Source organism: Gastrolobium bilobum, unplaced genomic scaffold (assembly GCF_033153095.1).
Source record: "Gastrolobium bilobum isolate Gb01-03AN ecotype WA unplaced genomic scaffold, APGP_CSIRO_Gbil_v1 utg1221, whole genome shotgun sequence".
NCBI classification, from domain to species: domain Eukaryota; kingdom Viridiplantae; phylum Streptophyta; class Magnoliopsida; order Fabales; family Fabaceae; genus Gastrolobium; species Gastrolobium bilobum.
Window position 1 is genome coordinate 2579462 of NW_026897257.1, and position 21268 is coordinate 2600729.

General features: G+C 32.9%; 4 protein-coding genes across 5 annotated transcripts; 2 read left to right on the plus strand and 2 right to left on the minus strand.

Moving 5' to 3' along the window:
- Window positions 1-73: 73 nt before the first annotated feature.
- On the plus strand, window positions 74-972 carry LOC133305557 (uncharacterized). Its single transcript, XM_061505819.1, has 2 exons — window positions 74-260; window positions 537-972. The coding sequence occupies exons 1-2, from the start codon at window positions 124-126 to the stop codon at window positions 664-666; spliced, it is 267 nt and encodes an 88-aa protein (XP_061361803.1). The 5' UTR covers window positions 74-123; the 3' UTR covers window positions 667-972.
- Window positions 973-2018: 1046 nt separating this feature from the next.
- LOC133305486 (uncharacterized) lies at window positions 2019-6705 on the minus strand. The gene is made up of 7 exons (XM_061505721.1): window positions 6423-6705; window positions 6190-6257; window positions 4999-5114; window positions 3168-3274; window positions 2728-2777; window positions 2534-2616; window positions 2019-2437 (listed from the first exon to the last, which is right to left on the minus strand). The coding sequence occupies exons 1-7, from the start codon at window positions 6478-6480 to the stop codon at window positions 2323-2325; spliced, it is 597 nt and encodes a 198-aa protein (XP_061361705.1). The 5' UTR covers window positions 6481-6705; the 3' UTR covers window positions 2019-2322.
- Window positions 6706-10208: 3503 nt separating this feature from the next.
- LOC133305544 (protein SMALL AUXIN UP-REGULATED RNA 10-like) lies at window positions 10209-12717 on the plus strand. Of its 2 annotated transcripts, none has more exons than XM_061505797.1 (3): window positions 10209-10408; window positions 11403-11916; window positions 12506-12717. In XM_061505797.1, the coding sequence occupies exon 2, from the start codon at window positions 11468-11470 to the stop codon at window positions 11906-11908; it is 441 nt and encodes a 146-aa protein (XP_061361781.1). In that variant the 5' UTR covers window positions 10209-10408; window positions 11403-11467; the 3' UTR covers window positions 11909-11916; window positions 12506-12717. The 2 variants fall into 2 exon arrangements, with proteins under 2 accessions (XP_061361781.1, XP_061361782.1); XM_061505798.1 differs by having other exon boundaries at window positions 11408-11916.
- A 3184-nt stretch (window positions 12718-15901) lies between these two features.
- Window positions 15902-18577, minus strand: LOC133305491 (putative pectinesterase 63). The gene is made up of 4 exons (XM_061505727.1): window positions 18137-18577; window positions 16778-16984; window positions 16388-16635; window positions 15902-16061 (listed from the first exon to the last, which is right to left on the minus strand). Exons 1-4 carry the CDS (start codon window positions 18575-18577, stop codon window positions 15902-15904), a joined length of 1056 nt encoding a protein of 351 aa, XP_061361711.1.
- Window positions 18578-21268: the final 2691 nt, after the last annotated feature.

Sequence of the window (21268 nt, forward strand, 5' to 3'; positions counted from 1 at the left end):
GAAAAATATATCCCATTAAACCAGACCTACACCTCGACCGCGTCAATAAATAAAACATTGGTAGAAAGAACTGTAAGCTGTTAAAGCGGCAGTGTCGAGGCGTCGTTTCGCTATATTGAAGCGATGGAGGGTGCTCGGGAAGCTCTTGTGAAGATACCCGGCGACGGCAAAACGTCGTCGTCGAGCTTCAATCTGAATGGGCATGGCCGAGCAGCACCGCCTCATGATTCCTCCCTTGTTTTGGCTACCAGACCTCCCAGGCATGTCTTAACTTTAACTTTTTAGTTGAAATTTCACATATCAATGTTTATTTTGTTCCCCTAAATGCCACACTTATCTGATTTATGAACACAGTAACTACTAACTAACAATGATCATGCCATAAATGGGGTTATCCTGAAGTTGTACTGTGAATTTTATATTAATGCTTCTGTAGTTGCTGATTTGATTGTTTAATCACTATTCTTTTTGCGTTGGGTTTTAGATTAGGGTTTGGGTTCTTAACTTGGTATAATTAATTGTATGTTTTCTTGCAGACAAGCGGTTTCTTACTGGACGTGCTCAAAGCTTTGTGCAATTTGCTTTGTTGCTGGTGTAATTTTTGGTTACACACTGAGGGGACGTGTTAAGCGTTGGGCTTCCAAAATTCTCAAGAAGCTCAACTGAAACATAATTGCTGACTTTTTTCTTTGTATGTGATGAATCTGATTTGGTTAGAGACCAGGTCCATAGAAATCTTAGTTGAAAAAAAGATCATTTTTGCTCCATTCTTAGATGCTCAGTTGATTATGCTTGATACGGATTTTGAAATGAGTTGTAAGGTCACAATTACTTACACAAACACCTTGTTAATTTCGGCATGTTATTACTGGCCGTTTGGCACAATAGCACCTAATATGCTTTTATTTTTAGGTTTTTGATATATGTCATATCTCAGCTATATTTTCAATTCTATATGGAACTTAGCAGCTGATCTTCAGAACATGGTTTACTAACACTGCTCATTGCTCAAGATGTTTTATGGTTTACAACAAGTCCACTTTTGGACCTGAATCTTGATTATTTCCCAAATAACGTACAGTTGCTATTTTGCAGTTACTAGATTTTCCTCTGATATGTTTTTTTAACCACCTCATTTTACTCTCACTTCGCCTTTACATTGTCTTTGATCATGCTGTTCTCAAGTATTCTTGGTCAAGGATGATGGATTTAACCCATTAAAATAGACAGTTTCTGATTTTCTGCGTTGCGGGTATGCTACCTTGCTTTTAGTTCCCTGGTGTCCTGCGGATTTGAAAAATTAGTTCACTATCCTAAGTAATCAAAGTTCGGTTTATTGCTTCAAAGTCCCCCCTTCTTCTATATACAAAACTTCGACCTGTAGAGCTGGATCGTACTTTGTAGGTCAATTAGATGTAAAGTTGCTGTATAGACATGTTCCTGTAGAACTATTCTCGTGATTTCCCCTTCGAATTTTCTTCCCTGTTTTCTTATACTTTCTACTTTTAAAAGTTCAATGGAATAGATGGTAGTCTAACATGTTCTGGAGACATGTTGCCGCATGGTTCGCTTGCATTTGTCCTTTTCTTCAGTTGGTTAAAGGCTTCTTTTCCAAAGATCTCAAAGCTCTTAGAATAAGAAAAACGAATGGTGTGCAAAAAAAAAGAATAAGAAAAACGAAAGATCAAAACATTTTCCGGAATACAAACAAATAAACAATGAATTTTAAATATTTAGATTACAAGAATAAGAATTTTTATTTGTATTTCAAGATTAAATTTAGTTGGGCTTTAATGTTAGAAATCACATCAAATTAAAGACTGATTATCAGATTGACAAAAATCAAACTCCCATATAGAACGCCAAACTCTAGTAAATGCAAACCAAGCTATCGTGGCTTGCTGGAACTTATTTCTTAGCTTTGATTATGATTCTAAATCGTCGAAACATGACAAGCTTGGAAGAAAACTATCAGCTGTTTGTTTGACATGAATCAATATTCACATCCAAAGTCCAAATATTCCAGTCCTCCTCCCTTTTCTTGTTTTATTTATTTAGGGATATAGGTGTTTAGCCAGAAATAACTGGTTAAATAAAATAATACAGTACAAGTAATTTATTGGCGAGCAAATGCAGCCAGCAAAGTTCCATCATGATCTCCCTGATTTGTAATACAGAGGAGATCGGTGCCCAGAAAAAAAAACTCAATACAAAAATAATGCCCAAGATCAATAAATGCCCATTAATCTAAACTCAGTATGAAGCTACAAAACTGACATAGCTGCATTCTTTGCATTGAACCCAAAATTTTTCCAGCCACGACTAATGTGGTTTTGGCACAAAACCATCAACAGCGAAGTTCCTAGTGGCAGCAGGAATAGCTAAACGAATTCCATCAAGATCAGGTGTAGCAATCACTTGGCAACCCAGACGTGATCTGCATAACTGCCAAAATTAGTCGACGAAGAATTTGAGGGGACAAAAACAGAAAGAAAAAAATTTCAACTACCAAGTTCATGGATAAGAAACTAACGTTTCGGTAAGTCCAAAAGCTAGATCCAACATGTCATTTTCCTCGTCAGTTGGATCTTCCAATTTATTATAATGTTCTACATCCTGCACAAAGTTCAGTAATTTGACCCACTAGTAAATGGAAAACAGTATTTCAGGAAAATAATAAAATAAATTTCAAGCAGCACTTTACTGCATATATCACCCATGATGTACCATGACTATAACATGGCAAGTTGAACACGCAAGTGAGCCCTCACATGCTCCTGCAACAATATCAAGCAAGAAATTAACTATGGTATAAGCAAATGTAAGCTAGATCAATGATAAATATGCTAAGCAACATAAGCAATTGGCCCTGCAAGAAACATGAGAGTATGCAAATTGAGATGTAATGACAAAAAAACCTAATTTCAACAAAAAATGATGAGAAGTGTCAGCATATCAATCATGAGCAAGGCAACGCCAAGAACAGGCTACCAGAATGAACAAAGATTCTAGGAAAACCAACAACAACAAAAAAGATTATCCCACTAGGTGGGGTGGCTACATGGATCAACTAACACCACTGTGCTCTATCAAAAACCAAACATCAGTAATCAGAAGACTACGAATTTAGGGGTGAAAGAGTAGAAAGTTAATATCAAAGCTCTTGCCTTCAAGTTCAATGTCGTTTTCATGAGCAGCTTCTAACATAGACATACCAACAGGGACTTTGATATGTTTTTCCTCACCATCCTTATCAACAAAAGTCACAGATATCCTGCATACAGTTGTCTCAAAAATTAAGGAGCAGAATGACAAAAGTGCAATTTTATTTTAAACTTTTATGATGATATGGGGCCATGATGCACTTAACCAAGGATGTTACTCCATTCTAGCATTGAATTAGTCATTCAATCAGTTGCACTCACATGATGCACTACTGTCATCTAATAAAATACATGGGCGAGGTACAGCTGTAAATGCGTAATCCGTCCTAAGGCAAGTTAAAACTCACTGATCACTGTTGATTAAGAAGCCAGTTGGGTATAAGTAGGTGGATTCTTGCCATCTGATATGAAACATGGAATTTGATGCACCCAAGCTGATTGACTTGGATTGGGCTCAAATCTGGATAGCCAACTCCAAATGGGATTCTAAGCAAGACTCGTCGTGTTCCCATGAGCATCAACAGTTTTGGGCTTTTTCATAATTTATTTTATAATTTAGGGTTTTCAATAATTGTTAGTTATTTACTTTTTTTTGTTATTTCTTAGATTATGTTTGAGTGTGCGTTATCTCCTTTGATTACGCATGATTCCTTTTGATTATGTTTTATTTTATTTCCATTTTATTTTGTTTGTCTATTTAAGGCTTGAAGAACCCTATTATTATTTAATTGTTTTTGGTTAAATAAAATTCAAAAAAGATAAATAGTATTTTCTCGCACTTCTTGTGTTCGTCCTTCTTTCTGTTTAGCCAATTGGTTACTGCTTCGGCATTAGAATGGACAATATTTCAAGGAAATGTAAACGAGGCCCAAAGATGATTATTGTTGCCATTTTAGTTAAAGTATCAGACTCTAGCATCAATCTAACCCCTGCTCAGATATCTTGCCCCCATGGTTGACCGCATGAAATCTAGAATGGTTGGATGCACACAACATACATGTAACTGTAAAGCAGAGTACTAAACTTCAATATTCATGTGACATTATCAAACCCTGCATTTTGAAGTACTCCAATGCCTTTGAGAATTTAATAACTAGAAGAAAAAATATGAAAGTAAATTTCAAGTTCATATTTTTAGAATCCATTTTTTCCGTTCATCACACTCTAATTGAATCAAACTATTTCTTACCAATATTACAAACATTTACCTCCAGTCATAGTGATTCATTCTATAATAATGCTATCCTCCCATCAAGCAACACGATCACCATGCAATTTGAAAGTGTAACAATGCATTGTTTAGCTCCAATTTGGAGAAAGTACAGCCCCAGATTTTACCTTATACTAGCTCCAATATGCTACATTAAAATATAGAGAATGCAGAGTTTTAACAAAGCATATAATCCCCAAGGCCTAGGTTCAACTTCAACCATGTTATCAATGTAAAAACTTGACAGTACGAGAAAAGGCCCACTTTATAACACTGGATAGCCCTTGTTCAATGACCAAATCATGCCTTAGCTAGAAACAAGAAATTAGCAGTTTACAATTAGTCTGCAAAGTGTACCCATGTTGTGTGTCATAATATAATATTAAAACTAAAAAAATTCCTAAGTTTTTTAGAGGAGTTTTATACCATGCAATGGCTTTTCTTTTAAGTGCCAGTCGTCTTAACAAAACGATGGTGAAATGGTCAAGAAAATGAACATTGCTTCTGCATCCAAAATTATAACAGAATAAACAACCATTACCATGTTTTTGAATGCTATGACGTATTTATTGGAACAATAGCATACTTCCAAAGAATCTGTCATCTCAAACAAAAAGAACTTACGTTTCTTCTTGTTCACTCTCATCCTTAGAAGTGTTGTTAGTAGTCAAAGTTGAGAGTAAATTCTGCTTTACAATCATGGCTCCCTCGTATAACTTAGTAAATGAATGCTGTTGAAACTGGTTAAAAAAACAAAGAAACAAAATAAAAATTACGCATGAAAAACAGATATAAGCATAAACCAATGCCATAATAAAGTAAAATTTTAATAAAACTATTTCTCCAGTAATCCAAAATCGCATGTGCCCCTACAATTTTTAATATTTATGGATTCCGCAAACATTTTCCCACACAATTGCTAATTAGACAAATATTTAAAATGTCAAATAATATAAAACCCTCAGTTTTGTAATCTCTCCTCTCTTCCTCCCTAGTAAATTTATTCTCGCATCATAAGATTCCATAACTACATTGATAAAAGACTTCAAGATTTCCGGGTTATTATGTTTACCAAATGCTGTTTTTCTCGCGATTGATTTAGTACTTAATAGCAAGAATTCAAAGGAAATCAAATCCCTTATAATATTAAGACCAAACATATGAAACCAATAAACCCATATCCAAAATCAAAGTACAATGTTAAATTGATCAACATTTCCAAAATAGTCAGAATCAGAAAGAGAGAAAACATTGCACAAACTGAGATCCATTTTTTCCTTTCTTCTGCTAACCATAAACTCATCCGACATTTTGCTACAGGGTGGAGAGTTTTCCACTTCCACCCCTTAAAGCCCTTGCATTGACGAAAAAGGTTAATCTTATTATCCAACTCCCCCAATACGTTCAAAATCTGCAATCTTTATACTTGAGCTATTATCGTAACATGCGGACTGCATCATACTTCAAGAATTCACAAAGACATTCACATAATAAAGGAAAACAGATTACATCAAGATTCTCATTCAAACAAAGCTCAAAATCAGACACTCAGACTAGTGCCTCGGCTCCTCAGTAACCCATCCATCATGTAAAATTATTTAAGTGGTTACTAAGGTTGTAAAAATCAATACGACATGTAAATATCAATTAATACAGTGATGCAGAACAATTTCTAGCTGTTCCAGATTGTCAAACTTCAACGCAATTTGAATGCTTAAGTTATACTTGCAGAAAAAGCACAAGGATAGAAAAGGGAATTCCAAATTATGGGTATTGTTCAAAAGTTAAAACGACAATAATAACAAGAAGACTAACAGGAGGTTGCAGGTGATGACTTCTGGAACTTCGAAAATATCCTGCTCCACAAATGGATGTATAATTCCCTGCCAAGGAGAACCAAAGAAAAATGATTATTTGAACTATAGGTTCAATACAATTAGATCCACAACATGTTAAGAACATTAAGATAGCAGAAGAAATGTGAAAAATAAAATAAAGATGGGAAGTGGAGAAAAATAGATTTTTGGTTCGTAGAAAGGAATAAGTACTTGTGCAGACGTGTTTGGCTATCGAAGCTCCGACTCTAGCTAGTCTTGGAATTAGCATAGTGAAAATAGGGCTCAAGAAACCCTAAAATTGAGGGGGTGGAAATAAATAGATATGAAACCCTAATTTCCCAATTGATAAGTTGAGAAATTAGATTTATCAGGAAGGAGAGACCAAAAAGGCAACGACTGATGAACGCTTACAACACAAGGTGTTGGTTGAGGTGAGGCACCGCAGAAGAACCCCAAAGCATCTGAAACGCAGTTGAGTTGCAAAACCTGAGGACAGGTTTCCATAACAGAGACTTCAAAGGCCCAGTCACCTAAAGCCCAAAACCCAACCATGATTAGTTGTGCTGCACACCTACGAGGCTACGACCCACCAAGTACTTTAATCACATGCCACATATGGTTGGAACAGTGACCAAAATGTCACTCTTCACCAATTTTTTACTTAAATATCACACGAATAGTGTTATTTTTCAATCTGTCACGAGGACAAGTTCGCTACCCGGTGTAGTGAACTCAGTTTGCTGACGTGTCACATTTCTAATGGACACCAAGTTCGCTACACGGGGTAGCGAACTTCAAACTTTTTTTTTTTTAACTTGGTACTTGTTATCTACTAGAAATATAACACGTCATCAAACCAAGTTCACTACATTGGGTAACGAATTTGCTCCCGTGGCAGATTAGAAAATAATACTGTTCACATGACATTTAGGTAAAAAAGTTGATGAACAGTAACATTTTGATTAGTGTTCCAGTTTTGAATTTGAGAAGTAGAATATTATTTGTCTTTTTTTTTCTTACGCTGCTGCAAAATTATATTTTTGAGAATATATAATTTTAATTAATTGTTGTAAAAAAATAAAATAAAATTACAGCAACTTAAAAAAATACATTTCCTTATGTTATTATATTAAAAATTTAATTGACAGAGTTTTTGTTATTCTTGTCATCTGCAGAACTCAAATAGATTAGTCGATTAATTAATTAACACAGAGACAAAAATTATAAAAGAAAAAAATATATTTGATGTTCTAAACAAAATGCTTCTATTTTTTTTATAAAAAAATATTTTTTTTGTTTCTTGTTATCTCATATAATTATGAGAAATATTAATACCTTATAATAAACTATGCTTTGTAAATCTTAGAACTCAGACAGCTTTTATTATCACTTGTTAAAGCCAACAAAATGGAATCACCAACAAATTTTTATTTTAAAAAAATGAACAGTAATAAACTAGAGAAAATTTGAGATAATTTATAAAAATTCAAAAACTTAAATTATATATATATTGATGATTTAAATTCTTTCATTTTTTTCAAAAGAAGGGGGAATATTTTTAAATTTTAATTTTGTATATTATCAGTGTAAAAAAAACTACACTCACACCTAATGACAAGGTTCTTGATTTTCAATAACCAAGCCATTAAAACCCAGTTTTGTTGGCTCATTCACATGAACTGAAACTGAACTCTTATTTCGTTGAAGTTTTGTTCTCCGTGAGTTTCACAAAGATCTTATGGTTATATTGATAGAGTTAAAACCTAGTGACTCAGTTAAGAGTCCATTTCAACCATCTAACTGAACATTAACCATGTAACGGAGATTTACAACTGAAGTGCAATAACTCAAACTCAATAACTCACTCACTAAAATAAAAATAACACTTAAAACTTTATATTTTCTATTAAATAAAAACAGTTATTTCGTCCCCTTTTTCTTTTGATGGGACAGTTATTTCTTAATTAATGTTATTTTGAAAGCTAAAAAATAGTAAAAAAAAAAAAAACAATACTCCATATATGTAAATTAAAAGAAAATACCCAAGATAAAAAAATATGAATTTGAATAACAATGTCTAATTAATCAGAGGACACATATGACTTGTTTCCAATCACTGGTTGAGGTATTCCTAGCTATACACATGGTTGCAGAACATTGAAGAACCCTACAAGCCGCCATTGAATTCCTTCTGACAAATAATATGTTTTGTCACAAAATTGGATGGAATTTATGTATTCTATCTTATTAGTGTGTACCATTTGAAAAACATATATGAGATTAACGTTTTTATGAGATAAAATTATCTTTTATAATCTTATAATGATTTTATTTTGGAGTTTGAAAAAAAATAGCGTAGAGTGTTTTAGTAATATTCATAATACAAGAGAAAAATAATTTTTTAAAAATATCATCTATTCTTTTTTCTTAAACCCTAAAACGATGTTGTTTTGGAGTTATAACAGATAATCTTATTTCTTGCTGCAAAAGAAATATTTTTTCCTACATACATACACATATATATATATATATATATTATAACTTGAGATAAGTTATTATATATATATATATAAGTGAATGTAAAAATAAAATTATTTTTTCCTTTATTTGGTACGGGAAAGGTCATATTTATCACCTCTTACTTAGGGGTGTTCATCAACCGATCCAAATCAATTCAAACCGTGGCGACCGAAGCAAAAAATCGATAACCGAAAAAAAACAGAAAATTTTAATTAGATTGGATTTGTTTTTGGATTGGTTGATGAAAACCGATCCAATATATTGATTCCCCTCTACCTATTTGGGTCTTTCCTCAATCATAGCCCAAAAATTTTTAAACCCAAGACACATTAACCCAAGAAAAAACCTAGTCACATCTCATCAACAAAATTTCATCTGCGTAGAGCTTCATATTTCATTGCTTGAAAAAAAAAACGATATTATCATTTACTAATAATTTTGTATTTCAAAAAAAAGATAATTACTAAGCCAATATATACAAAAGATATTATTTGCACAATAATCATAAAATAAATTTTAGAATTTACAAGAAATCGAAAACCGATCCAATTCAAATCGAAAAAATTCAATTGGATCTGATCGGATTTGAAAAAAAATCAAAACCAAATGGATAATTACATGATCAAACAGAAGGAATTGGATCGGATGATTTTTGCTTCCGAAATCGATCCAATCCAAACCACAAACACCCATACTCTTACCATTAATTTCGTTATCTGAATTAAAAACAAGTCAACAATTATAAAATGACATAAAGTGAAAGCTATTGATTTGATTTTGATTTAACGATAGTAAGATGAGTGGTAAAAGGTGATAAGAAAAAAAAATGATGAGTATAACATATCCCATTATGTATATATGGATTTAATATTTATTTTTTTGGATTTAATCACTTTATGTGGGTGTGATTGGAAAAATATTTCTACCACAAAAATGGAAATATTATCCCATTAAATATGCATATAAATTTGAATATTTCTTTTATAATAGGAAATAATTTTATCCCATATTATTTAAGAGTTTATAATTTTTTCATGCCATATAAAGTTATCTCCAATAATTAATTACGTAGTTTTGAGTGTTGAAAGGATTAATGAAAGATAACTTAAGATTAAGCGAAGGGTGTTTTGGTAAAAAAAAAAATCTGAAATTTTTTTTTATTAATTCTCTTAATCTCAAAATGATGTAGTTTTGGATTACTAGAGATAACTTTATCTATGAAAAATATTTTTTATATTATTTAATACAAGTCGTTTTGGAGTAAGAGAACACTAATATTATAATTATAGATATTAATATAATCCAAAATAAAATAAATTTATAAAAATATATTTTCTTCCATTCGAAACTGTTTTATTTTAGAAAAAATAAGTTATTTCTAACATATGTATAAAAAAAAAAGTTATTTCTAACATTAAATCCGCACATATATACATTGGTCGTGGCTATTTGCAGGACGAAACTGGAAGCCGGTTTTCCGAGAGGTCCGTTAAGGATTGGAAAGGAAGAAAGAAAAGGAAAACAGCTCAAAAAGATTTTGCTTTTTCTTAGTATACTTAATCAGAGTTGAAACCCTTGTTCATTTCGAATTTGATCTTTGTAAGAACAGAACAACATTTTTTCTCAAGTTCCCCTCTGTTGTGTTCCTTCACAGATAATGTTCTCTTCCATATCAGGTACCAATCTCTCTCTTACTGCATTTACTATATTTATTTTTTGAAGTATGTTTGAAACGCCAATTTGAAGGTCACCACTCTCATGATCAATTATAGATCAATGGGTAGTTCGTAAACTTCACGTTCCACGCAACTATAGATTACATTGATTCTTCTCTGGCTTATAGATCTATGAGGATCTTGGGTTCTGATTCAGGAAAATGAAACAGAGCACCGGATTATAAACTGATTTCTAAATTCAGAAAAAGGTGATTTTTCTAGAGATTAAAAATAAATAGCTAAGTAATTGGGAATTGGTAGAAGTCTAGTAACTTCACTATACAAATTGACTTCCTTTCAACTAGTCGCCTAGATGTGAAAATAGCAATCCTCTTTCTGTTTGTATGAAATACAAAAGAAATGCTAATATATAATTTTTTGTTTTTGTTTTTATTTCACCATTTTTGAGAGGCCTAAGAATATTTTCGATGTACATTATGTTCATCCACTTGATTGGATTGGTAGCTCAGTTTGGAGGTGGAAAGACTATGATATGCCTTTATTGAACAATACATGCATAACTTGACTAGCCAGTAATTGAGGAGTGCAGCTGGATAAGTGAACAACGAAATTTGAGTATTTGATTCTCATTAAGAATATTGATATGCCTTATATGCTATGAGGTGAGGTGAGGAAAGCATATAATTATCAATTATATGAGAATATGAAATTAAGAAGAGTATCTGAAACTCATTAGCAATTACCAGCAGTGAACATAAATCGCACCCATACCTTCTCTTGGACGTGCTTGTTTTTCTCTTTTATTTTTTGTACTGAGATGATCTGTGAATGTTTTCCTTCTGGCTTCTCTGTTTATTATTATTATTATTTTAAAAAATTTTAAATACTTCTATGCAGCCAGCTAATAAAGGAAAGCATAACATTTATTTTTTCTTTTTAGTTTTTGAAGAATTTAAAATATGACTAATTGTTTCATTTTGTGTAAACTTTTTAGTGTAGAGTGGGATCTGCTGAATTTAATCTTGGGATACTTTTAACTGTTGTGGTGAAAGTTTATCAATGGAGGATGATGGAGGATACAAATTTACTGGAATTAGACAGATTGTGAGACTAAAGGAAATGTTTCAGAAGTGGCAAACTGTCACCCTGGGTGCAAAAGAGTCCGATAAACATTCTGATGTGAATCATGTGGGCATATCACCGATAGTTAACAAAAGGCTAACAAATGTTGTGTATTGTGACTCGGATGAGGATAGCTGCCACAGTCCTCAACCCCCTCATGATGTTCCCAAAGGATACTTAGCTGTCTATGTTGGGTCAGAGCTTCGGCGTTTCATTATTCCCACCAGCTACCTTAGCCACTCTCTGTTCAAAGTGTTGCTGGAAAAGGCTGCAGAGGAATTTGGGTTTGACCAGAGTGGGGGGCTTACAATCCCATGTGATATTGAGACATTTAAATACCTCCTGAACTGCATGGAGAACCATCATAGAGCACCATGACAGATGCCGTAAGTTAATCACATTATTTAATATCATTTCAATTGCATTTACCAGCATAGTCAATGTTCCAATATCTACCATCATCCATGATTTAGAATAAGCCAAGAAACCTTAGGAAGCGCACAATTTTTTTTTTTCTTTTAGAAAGATATAGGTGTGCATGGCCTTAGGAGATGAGAGCATATAACTGATAGGTAATTGTTCCTGGGTATAGTGCTTGAATCATGGGGATAGGAAGTATGGTCCAAACATAGGGCATCTAATCCAACTAAATGTCAAAATTACCCCAAAGTCGCAGACAGTTATTACATTTTTTTTTTATCATTATCATGAAAGTATAATTTTCTCTGTTGTTTGTTCTTTTCACACTTTCCAATAATATGACATTTTGCACACCGTTTTTATTATACCATACTTACACCACTTCCTTTTTTTTTGGGTAGTTTTTTTTTTTTTTTTTTATGATAAAAAAAGAAAAAACGCGAATTCTAAAACATTCTATCTATATTTTTTCGTGTCCAAAACAAATGTAAAAATGTAGTAATGTGAAGTGCATTGTGCAATAACATAACCCTTTCCTTTTCCACCAACTTTCAGACCCTTGGTGAAATTGCAGCTGCAAACACAGGAACTGTGAAAGAGTAAATAATTACTCTAATCTTTATGGAGGTGCATATCATAGCGCTGGTTTCAAGTGTGAAGTAGGTTTTCTTTGCTTATATCTTTATTGTTTTGATTTCTGATGTGTAAAATGATAGAATACCCTAGTTAGAAAGATTTTTGGTGCTTTTGCAACAATCAGCTGGTACAGTGGTTGGTGAACCTCCATGTACTCTCTGATTCAGTATAAGAACCGCATCTCCTAATACATGTACTTTTCTAACTAAAATCTGTTGGCACATTCAAATGGAACAGCTTTAATATTTAATGAGCCGTTCTCCACTTATCAAAGTGAAAATGAGTGTTTCTTTTTTGGTTAAAAGTGCTTGATAGCATCATTTTCTAAATCAAGTATTGGTTCACCTTTTATGTGGTTTCATTGTGAGGTGCTGATTTCTTTAAACTCAGATTTTGGGCCTTTCTATGACCAGCGCTCTCATATAAAAACCAAAGACTTCCGTATACACATTTTCATACAGGAAAAGTTGCTTAATTTCTCCTTTCAAAAGAAAAACAAAATAAAATCTGATCGTCATGTGCCTGGGTAACGTAATCTTCCAATAAAATCCCCTTTTGAGCTGTTCTAGTTCCATTCAGACCATATGGCTATTTATTATTTAGTAAACAATAACTTGAGTGTTCTTAATGCGTTGACAATGAGGCTTCCATTATTCCCTGCATCTCATCTGTGCACATGTTGGAAAGGTGACAGCATGAGTGTGATTGCTAAAAAGATCTGATATTTATTCTGTTCACATTCATTATTTATTAATTGATGATGTTGAACAAACTTTGTCCTCTCTTTTTTCTGGCCATTAACAAACTATGTCATGTACAAAACCTCTTGCGTAAGTTGCGTTTCAACCTAGCTCCCTTTTTTTAGGCCTTTTAATCGGTTTGGGCCGAATACCCCACAACACTCATGAAATCATGATATACGTGGGACCGCTTGTGCACATACAAATTTTTATATATTATGAATGCAGTACAGTGAATGATCTAATACTTCTTAAAGTTAATTAATTAATAAAGTTATTTTTAGCTACTCGGTACATCTTCAACTGAGAAAGTGCAATTGGCATAATTGAGTTTAGGGAGATGTTTTTTTTTTTCTTGTTTACAAATCCCTTAGAATTTATGACTTTCTGAGGCTGTACTTCAACGCTAGTCGCTAGATGTTGTGCTTGTGCATCCAATAAATTTGAGGATTTATTTAAAGTTCTCCGGTAAGTCCAATACGATGTTGTTTTGGAGCAGAAATTATGATATTTTTATAATTTTAATTTATTTCAGGATTATTATAGTCTTCATAATTATAATTTGTTAATCTTTTAATCCAAAACGATGTCATTTTAAGAATAAATACAGATAATTTATGCAGAAATATTTTTCCGTTGATTTAAAGGTTGCAACAATTTTAGGGGTGGGTGGGCAAGCATTAGTTTCTTAAATTGTTTCGTAACTTATGAGACCTCACTCGGTGGCAGTGGGTTGACTACCTTGTTTCTGAGCATCAAAAAGCATTAAAGTACTGTGCAATTTTATTTTATAAAAAAAGAAGAAGAACGAAAGACAAGATTAACAAATTAAATTTTATACTATCTTCATTGTGATGCATAGGGCTGGCAATATGGGCCAGCCTGTCCCGCCCCGCCCCGGCTCGTTTTGACAAAATGGGTTGAATTGAGTAACCCGGCCCGTTTTATGAGTGGGCTGGCGGGCTACGGGCCAGCCCGCCTAAAATATAAAAATATAAAAATAAAATACAAAAAATTAAATTCTGCATAAAATCACATAAAAAAATCTGCATAAAAGCATACAAAAATTTGCATAAAATCCTAATGTGCTTATGAAACCAAGAAGATCAGTGTTTAATAATCTGCATATAAATATGCATCTTTCAATCCAAAAATAATAATAAAAAAATAAAATCATATCAGGATAAAATAGAGTAACAAAACAAGTAACAAAGTGTTGTATGAGCAGTCCACAACAATTCAAAAAAGCCACTTGCATGCAGAGAAATCTAAGATACGGAGCTACATAACAATTGGGTGATCTAAAAAAAAAAAAAGGACTTGGCGGGCTAGCCCGCCCCGTGGCGGGCTGACCCATATGGGCTAGCGGGTTTGGCGGGGCGGGTTTGGCGGGCTGGTGGGTTGAAAAACTCAACCCAGCCCGCCCTATTTGGCAGGCGGGGCGGGCCAGCCCGGCGGGTTCAGCCCATTTTGCCGGCCCTAGTGATGCATGCCATGCACGACCCGGACAAGGTATTATATAGCTGGATTTTAAAGGTTTTGCCAGTCCCTCTAAAAATTTCCTTCCTATTCCTCTCAAATAGAACTTTAGTCCACTGCAAGGTAAAATATAATGTAAGCGTACAAGGCGAAAAATAAGATACAAATTTTCTGTTTAATCTTTAATTGCACTAGTTAATGATATGTTATAACTGCAAATGTGGTGGATGTATGAGAAATTAATTCCCCCCCCCCCCCCCCCACTTTCTATTTCTTTGCTTACCCTTATTATTGCAATCAATCATACTTATAATAATGCATATCTAGCTATCTCCTTTCTTTTTGTAGTAACTTATGGCCATACTTTCATATTAAAGGAAATTCATATGGTAAGTGAATAATTACAATGTTGGGGTGGCAATGGCAGCTTGAGTCTACTGGGTAAAACAAAGGCATCTCTATTAATGCGACTGTGATTTAGGCTCTGTTTGATTGTTGTTTTTAAAATCAGTTTTTTAGTTTTCAGAATAAAAAAAAATTAAAAAACTCGTTCAGTAAGGCCTGATTTATAAAAAATGTTTTGAAAACTATAATTGTTTTTTTTGTTTTTAGAATCAAATTTAGAGAATATGTCTGAATTGTTTTTATTTTCTGTTTTGATTTTTAACTTTCAAAAATTAAAAAATATAAAAAATAATTGTTTCTATAACTATTTTACAAAACAGTTTTAAAAATAAAAAAATCAAGAACACAATGTAGTACAACAATTTGCCAAACGGGGGTTGTGTCTAATTGTCTCCATATATATCCTCCTACTTTGTTCTTTTTGTAGTAACTTATGGCCATACTTTCATCATATTAAATGAAATTCATATGTACAACATCTTACGTCACATTACTACATAGATAGGGTTTCTTACAACAATCAAGTACGTACTACACACAACTAACAGAGTTTTCAAAGTTTTACGTGACACTATGTCAGACTAACTAGCAGACAAGGACGTAAGGGAGCTAGCACAATCATAATATGAGTATGTGAATTTTCTCTTATCTTTATTGGCGCATGCATGCGCAGTTATTTCACTTATTTGTATCACAGCTTGGGAGGTGGGACAACCCACTTTCCTCCATGAATATAAGCCATGCTCAAGAAGGGCTTTGCTTCTTCATCAGATAATATCTTGCGAAATTTTACGCGCCCAGAGGAAGCAGCTCCTGGTCCCATGCACCTATATTCTCCATAATATATTGTCCTATTAACAAAATACACAAGTCAATATAAATAATTAGCAATAATTGAGTGGTTGAGACTAACGTTAAAAAATCACACAACACTGAATACAGGGAAATCAATGACTAAAGCTATGTTTGTTCGAGTAACTTATTGAAAGCTATGTTTGTTCGAGTAACTGATAAATGGAAACCTAAAATTTTATTTTTATTTACACTCTGTCAAACAATAATAATAAGTAAAATAAAAGTGTATTGTGTGTTTTCATTTTTTAACTATTTTAACAAATAAATGAATAAATGGTATCTGTAGAGAACAGTAGTGACTAACTGGTTAGCTTAAACCTACTGATTAGGTTTGACTCGAGCAAGTTCGTTTGTGAACCATCCTCGGTTATTAATGAGGGAACCCATGTACGTGTAGGCAAAAACCACCCTGGGGCTCTCCTTCCAAGCACGACCAAGGTAAGTGTTCCTGTCACCACTTCCGGTTATGTTGCAATGCACAAAAGTGAATCCAGTGTCTTCTGACGTGCTTTCCCTACCTTGTGCTGTGATAACACTCAAACCCTTTGCAACAGAATGTATGGTAGTTCTCTATACACACACAAAACCCATATCATATATATATATGAACCATACGAAATTTGAAATGGGATTACCCTTTAAACATATATAATAATAATTGGAAAATATTTAAGGTGGTTATTAATATATGTCATATAATAGGCTAATATACCAAGTAGAGGGATTTTCCATTTCCAAAGATGAAATCATAGGTGCCTTGGATGTAGCAGTCCCTGAAAAAATGCCTGCCTCTGTCATCACATAAGGTATCTTGAAAGCCAATAAACTTGCAGTTGTAGAATGCAGCCTTGTCCCCTGATATCCTCATCGCTAACGCTTGTGCTCCAACACTATTTTCATCTGGCATAGGAGACGAGTTCTGTTCGTATATGTGCAGCAAACGTTAAGCACATACAAAATACACGATGAATATGACAAGATCATTTTGGACACAGTAACGATTAATCATAAGTTGTTTCATGAAAGAGAATTAAATTTATTGCCCATATTATGGATATATATCATATATATATATATATATATATATATATATATATATATATATATATATATACGGGGTTTGCATTTGTCATTTAACATGACACAAGAAACTTTCCTACACACACAACATTTTGTGGGGCCCACACTTTTTGAAGAAAAAAGAAAAAAAGAAATTACGGCACGCAAAACGAATCTCTATAACATTACACAATCATTTTTCCTACAACATAACTCTTATAAAACCCTATATATATATATATATATATATATATATATATATATATATATATATATATATATATATATACATTGGAAAAAGAAAAAAGAAACAAGAAAACAGCTAAAGGCTGCAGCAACGACCATGAAGCCAACCAAGAATGCATACGTCAAAAGTCACTCTTGAGCATCACACATGATTACTAGTTGACTTTTATCAATTTGGTCCATACTACTAATAAGTGTACCCAGGACAAGACTTACATAAATTATTTTATGTGATTTTGGTACTTTTCTCAAATAAAAATGTTTCATGTATTTTTCACCTAGCATATTCTAATTACTTATTTTTTTTACTACCACTCCACTACCACTCTAATCACCATTTGATTAAAGGAAAAGTTGAATGAAGAGAGGTAAAAAATAATAACTTTTGAATCCAATGGTGATTAAAGTGGTAGTGAAGTGGTAGTAGAAAAAATAGGTAGTAGGAATATCCTACCTCATTTTTCACATCTAAACTATAAAAACTTTTAAAAGAAGGTTGGTTGACGTGGCTAAAAATAAAACACATTTTTTTTTTTTTTTGATATCAAAAATAAAACACATTACATGTTTTTATTAGAGAACATCATAACAATATCATAAGTTCGAAGTTTTACCATTAATGATTCGAACTCATTTAATTGAGGGAAAATGATATTTCTACGTTATATATCTTAATTATTACATAATTTTTTAAATATTTTTGTAGATAATAAAACAAGATAAATAGCCCAACAAGAAGAAAATAAGAGGAAATTAAAAAACGCACCACAAATGCTACATTGGCAGCCACAAAATAGTCAGCGTCAACAGCAACGGTGGCGCTATCAACTGTCCCATACTGCAACGCTGTTCCGTCGTAGGTTATGGTGGCCATGTCGTCGTCGTTCCCATTGCTTTCTCCATAAAACGTAACGAACGGCTTCGACCTATCCACTGTGATCTTCTCGCGATACTCTCCCACGCCGATCCACACCACCACTCGCCCCTTGTTCCCTGACGGAATGCTGTTAACGGCGTCCGTCACAGTCCTAAAGTCTCCCCCACCGTCCTTTCGAACCCTGACGATTCTAACGGCGCCGTCCGTTTGGTGTGCATGCCCTCTCACGAGGAAAATGGTTTCTGGAATTATAAGGTGGAGAGCTAGTACTGTAACTGCACCCAATAATGTCGCCTTAGTTTCAACGTGACCAAATTTCTTCTGAGCCATAGTCTTCAACTGTTAACAACGTAATAACCCTCGTATACATTTTTATATATATATAGAGAGAGAGAGAGAGAGAGTACGAGGACGTGATGTTCTTAATGTTGATGTCGTGTGTGTGTGTGTGAGAGAGAGAGAGACCACGAGTTAAGTGATACGTGAATGCGCCCATAACGGGAAGCAAAATATCAGTACTGCGACGTGGTTGTGGGAGTGGGACTGAGTTTTGACTTTGAGAACCAAGCCCAAGGATTTTATCACGTGTGCACTTTATTTGGACTATTGGTGTAGTGGTGTGTGTTTTTCCAATCTTGGGAAATGGGCTTTTGCAGATTTGTGTGCCTTACCTCATGTGGGCTCAAATATTTCGGAGCTGCCAATTCAGGTGGCCCACTTGTTATGTTTGTGTTTGATGTCTCCAAAAGACAAAGGTGATTTTATTACTGCATGTAAGAATTCTTAATTTTTTTTTAAGTAGGTCGATCAATTGATATGTGGTTGTTTTAGATTAATCAGTGGTATTGATTTTGAGTTTTGGGTACATCGTTATGTTAAAAAAATTGATAGGGAGTGTTTTACCATCCATGTAATTTTACCAAGATCCGAATTAATATATTGGATCGGTTTTCATCAACCTATCCGAAAATCAACCTAATCCAATTAAAATTTGTGATTTTTTTCGATTTGGGATTTTTCAATTTTCGGTTTATTCGGTTTTCGAATTTTCGGTTCGGTCACCGCAGTTTGGATCGGTTGATGAACACCCCTACATCCAAGTAGTCAAGTCAACTCCCCTTAACACAATAATTAAAAATTATCTTGATATGTAAATTTAACTACATATGTCAACATTATTTAATTCTATCAAATAATTTTTAAATTATTTCATTTAAAAGTTTTAAAATAAATAATACATGTTTAGATTAACTTATTTTAGTGTCATCTTTTTTTTAATAATTTTATGAAATAAATTTTTTTAAAAGGTATTGTTTCTTTGAAATAAGATGTTACCGGACATCATGACACTCGTTTTAATTCTTCAAAGATAAGTGTTATCAATGTGATTACAATCATAATTATTTTTAAAGGGTACTTCAATGTTGTTTTTAATATGAAATTAGTCTTGACCAATTTCACGTAAAAAATGACATTTTAGCAGACTAATTTGATAAAATATTGATTTTAAAGGACTATTTTTATATATTCATCATCAATGTAATAAACTATCGACACATTGACTTTTGATAGAGTAAAATGGGTATTAATTCTATTTTTATAATGATTGATTATATCGTTATCTTTCCCTTTTAATCGAACGAAGATCTCTATTAATGCAACGTCAATCAATTACATCACCATATTTATTTCAATATATATAAAATCAAAATTTACATACAAACCATCCCTATTAAATTCATGCCAAATGTACACATTAAGAAGAAAATTTGTGTACACAATCATTTGGATCCTTGGCTTGTGAAATCCAAAGCAGTCCTTTCAAAATGGAGACTGGAGTCAAGGTCTTGCTGCAGTCATACACCATATTATAAGTTCAGTTTGCATGTCATTTCTTACTTTAAATAAATCACTGTACAGAACGGAAAGCTCTTCAGCTTTGAGAGTGACTCGGTCGTTTTCTCGGCACTTTGTCAATTGCGTGTATTGGCTGTACAGCATTTTAGTCAATAACAAGAGCCTCCTCGATCTGCCTTATCGTGCAATGTTCAATTTTTGTTACCTGACAAAATCTCTTTCCAATTGGCTTATAGTTTGGTCAATGGTCAGTCTTCGGACACAGATCATGATCTCGATTCTCGATCTCTCTAGAGTCTAGCCTTTATTTTTTTGAGGTAGCAAAAAACTGTGGGACTCTATTATTGCGTTTTGATTTTTTTTTTTAAATTGTTTTGTAGAATAATTATGAAAACAGTTGTTTTTTGTGTTTTTTTTGTTTTGAAAGTTAAAAATTAAAACAGAAAATAAAAACAAGTCAGATATCTTTTCTAAATTTGATTCTAAAAACAAAAAAATAGTTACAGATTTTAATTTTATTTTACAAAATAGACCTTATCAAATAAGTTTTTTTTTTTTTTCTGACAACTAAAAAACTATTTTTAAAATCAGTAATTAAACATAACCTTCATTTCAGCTTGGCCAAAAAAGCAAAAGAAATTATGACTTGTTTGCGTCAAGTTCAGCTTGGAGGATAGGGCTTAGCGCTTATGCCTAATTGGCCCGAGCCAGCTTGCTTGTTAATTAACATTACATTTTCATTGGAACATAATTTATTAGACATTGATACTCTCGGTTTAATTAGTAGGCACGGAATTCAATTGGCACGATATATTTATTATGCGGATTGATATATGAATAATTCGACAATTTTAATTTTAAACAAAAATTATGTAAATAAATCAAAATTAATAGATAAAAATTGAAATAAGTGAAAATAAATATGTAATTATATTTTTTTAATTTAAATAAATCAACACAAATATGTATATTCTTACCATGAACATGACATAAAAATTTTTTTATTATAGATTGACACATATACAATAATTGTGTGCCATGTTCAAATGGCATTGGCATGATGGGTTAAAAATTGCCACCCTAAAAAAACTATATATGAATTGACAATGTAAATTTTTTTTGAAATATTCGACAAGGATCCAACATAATAAAACCAAATATGTC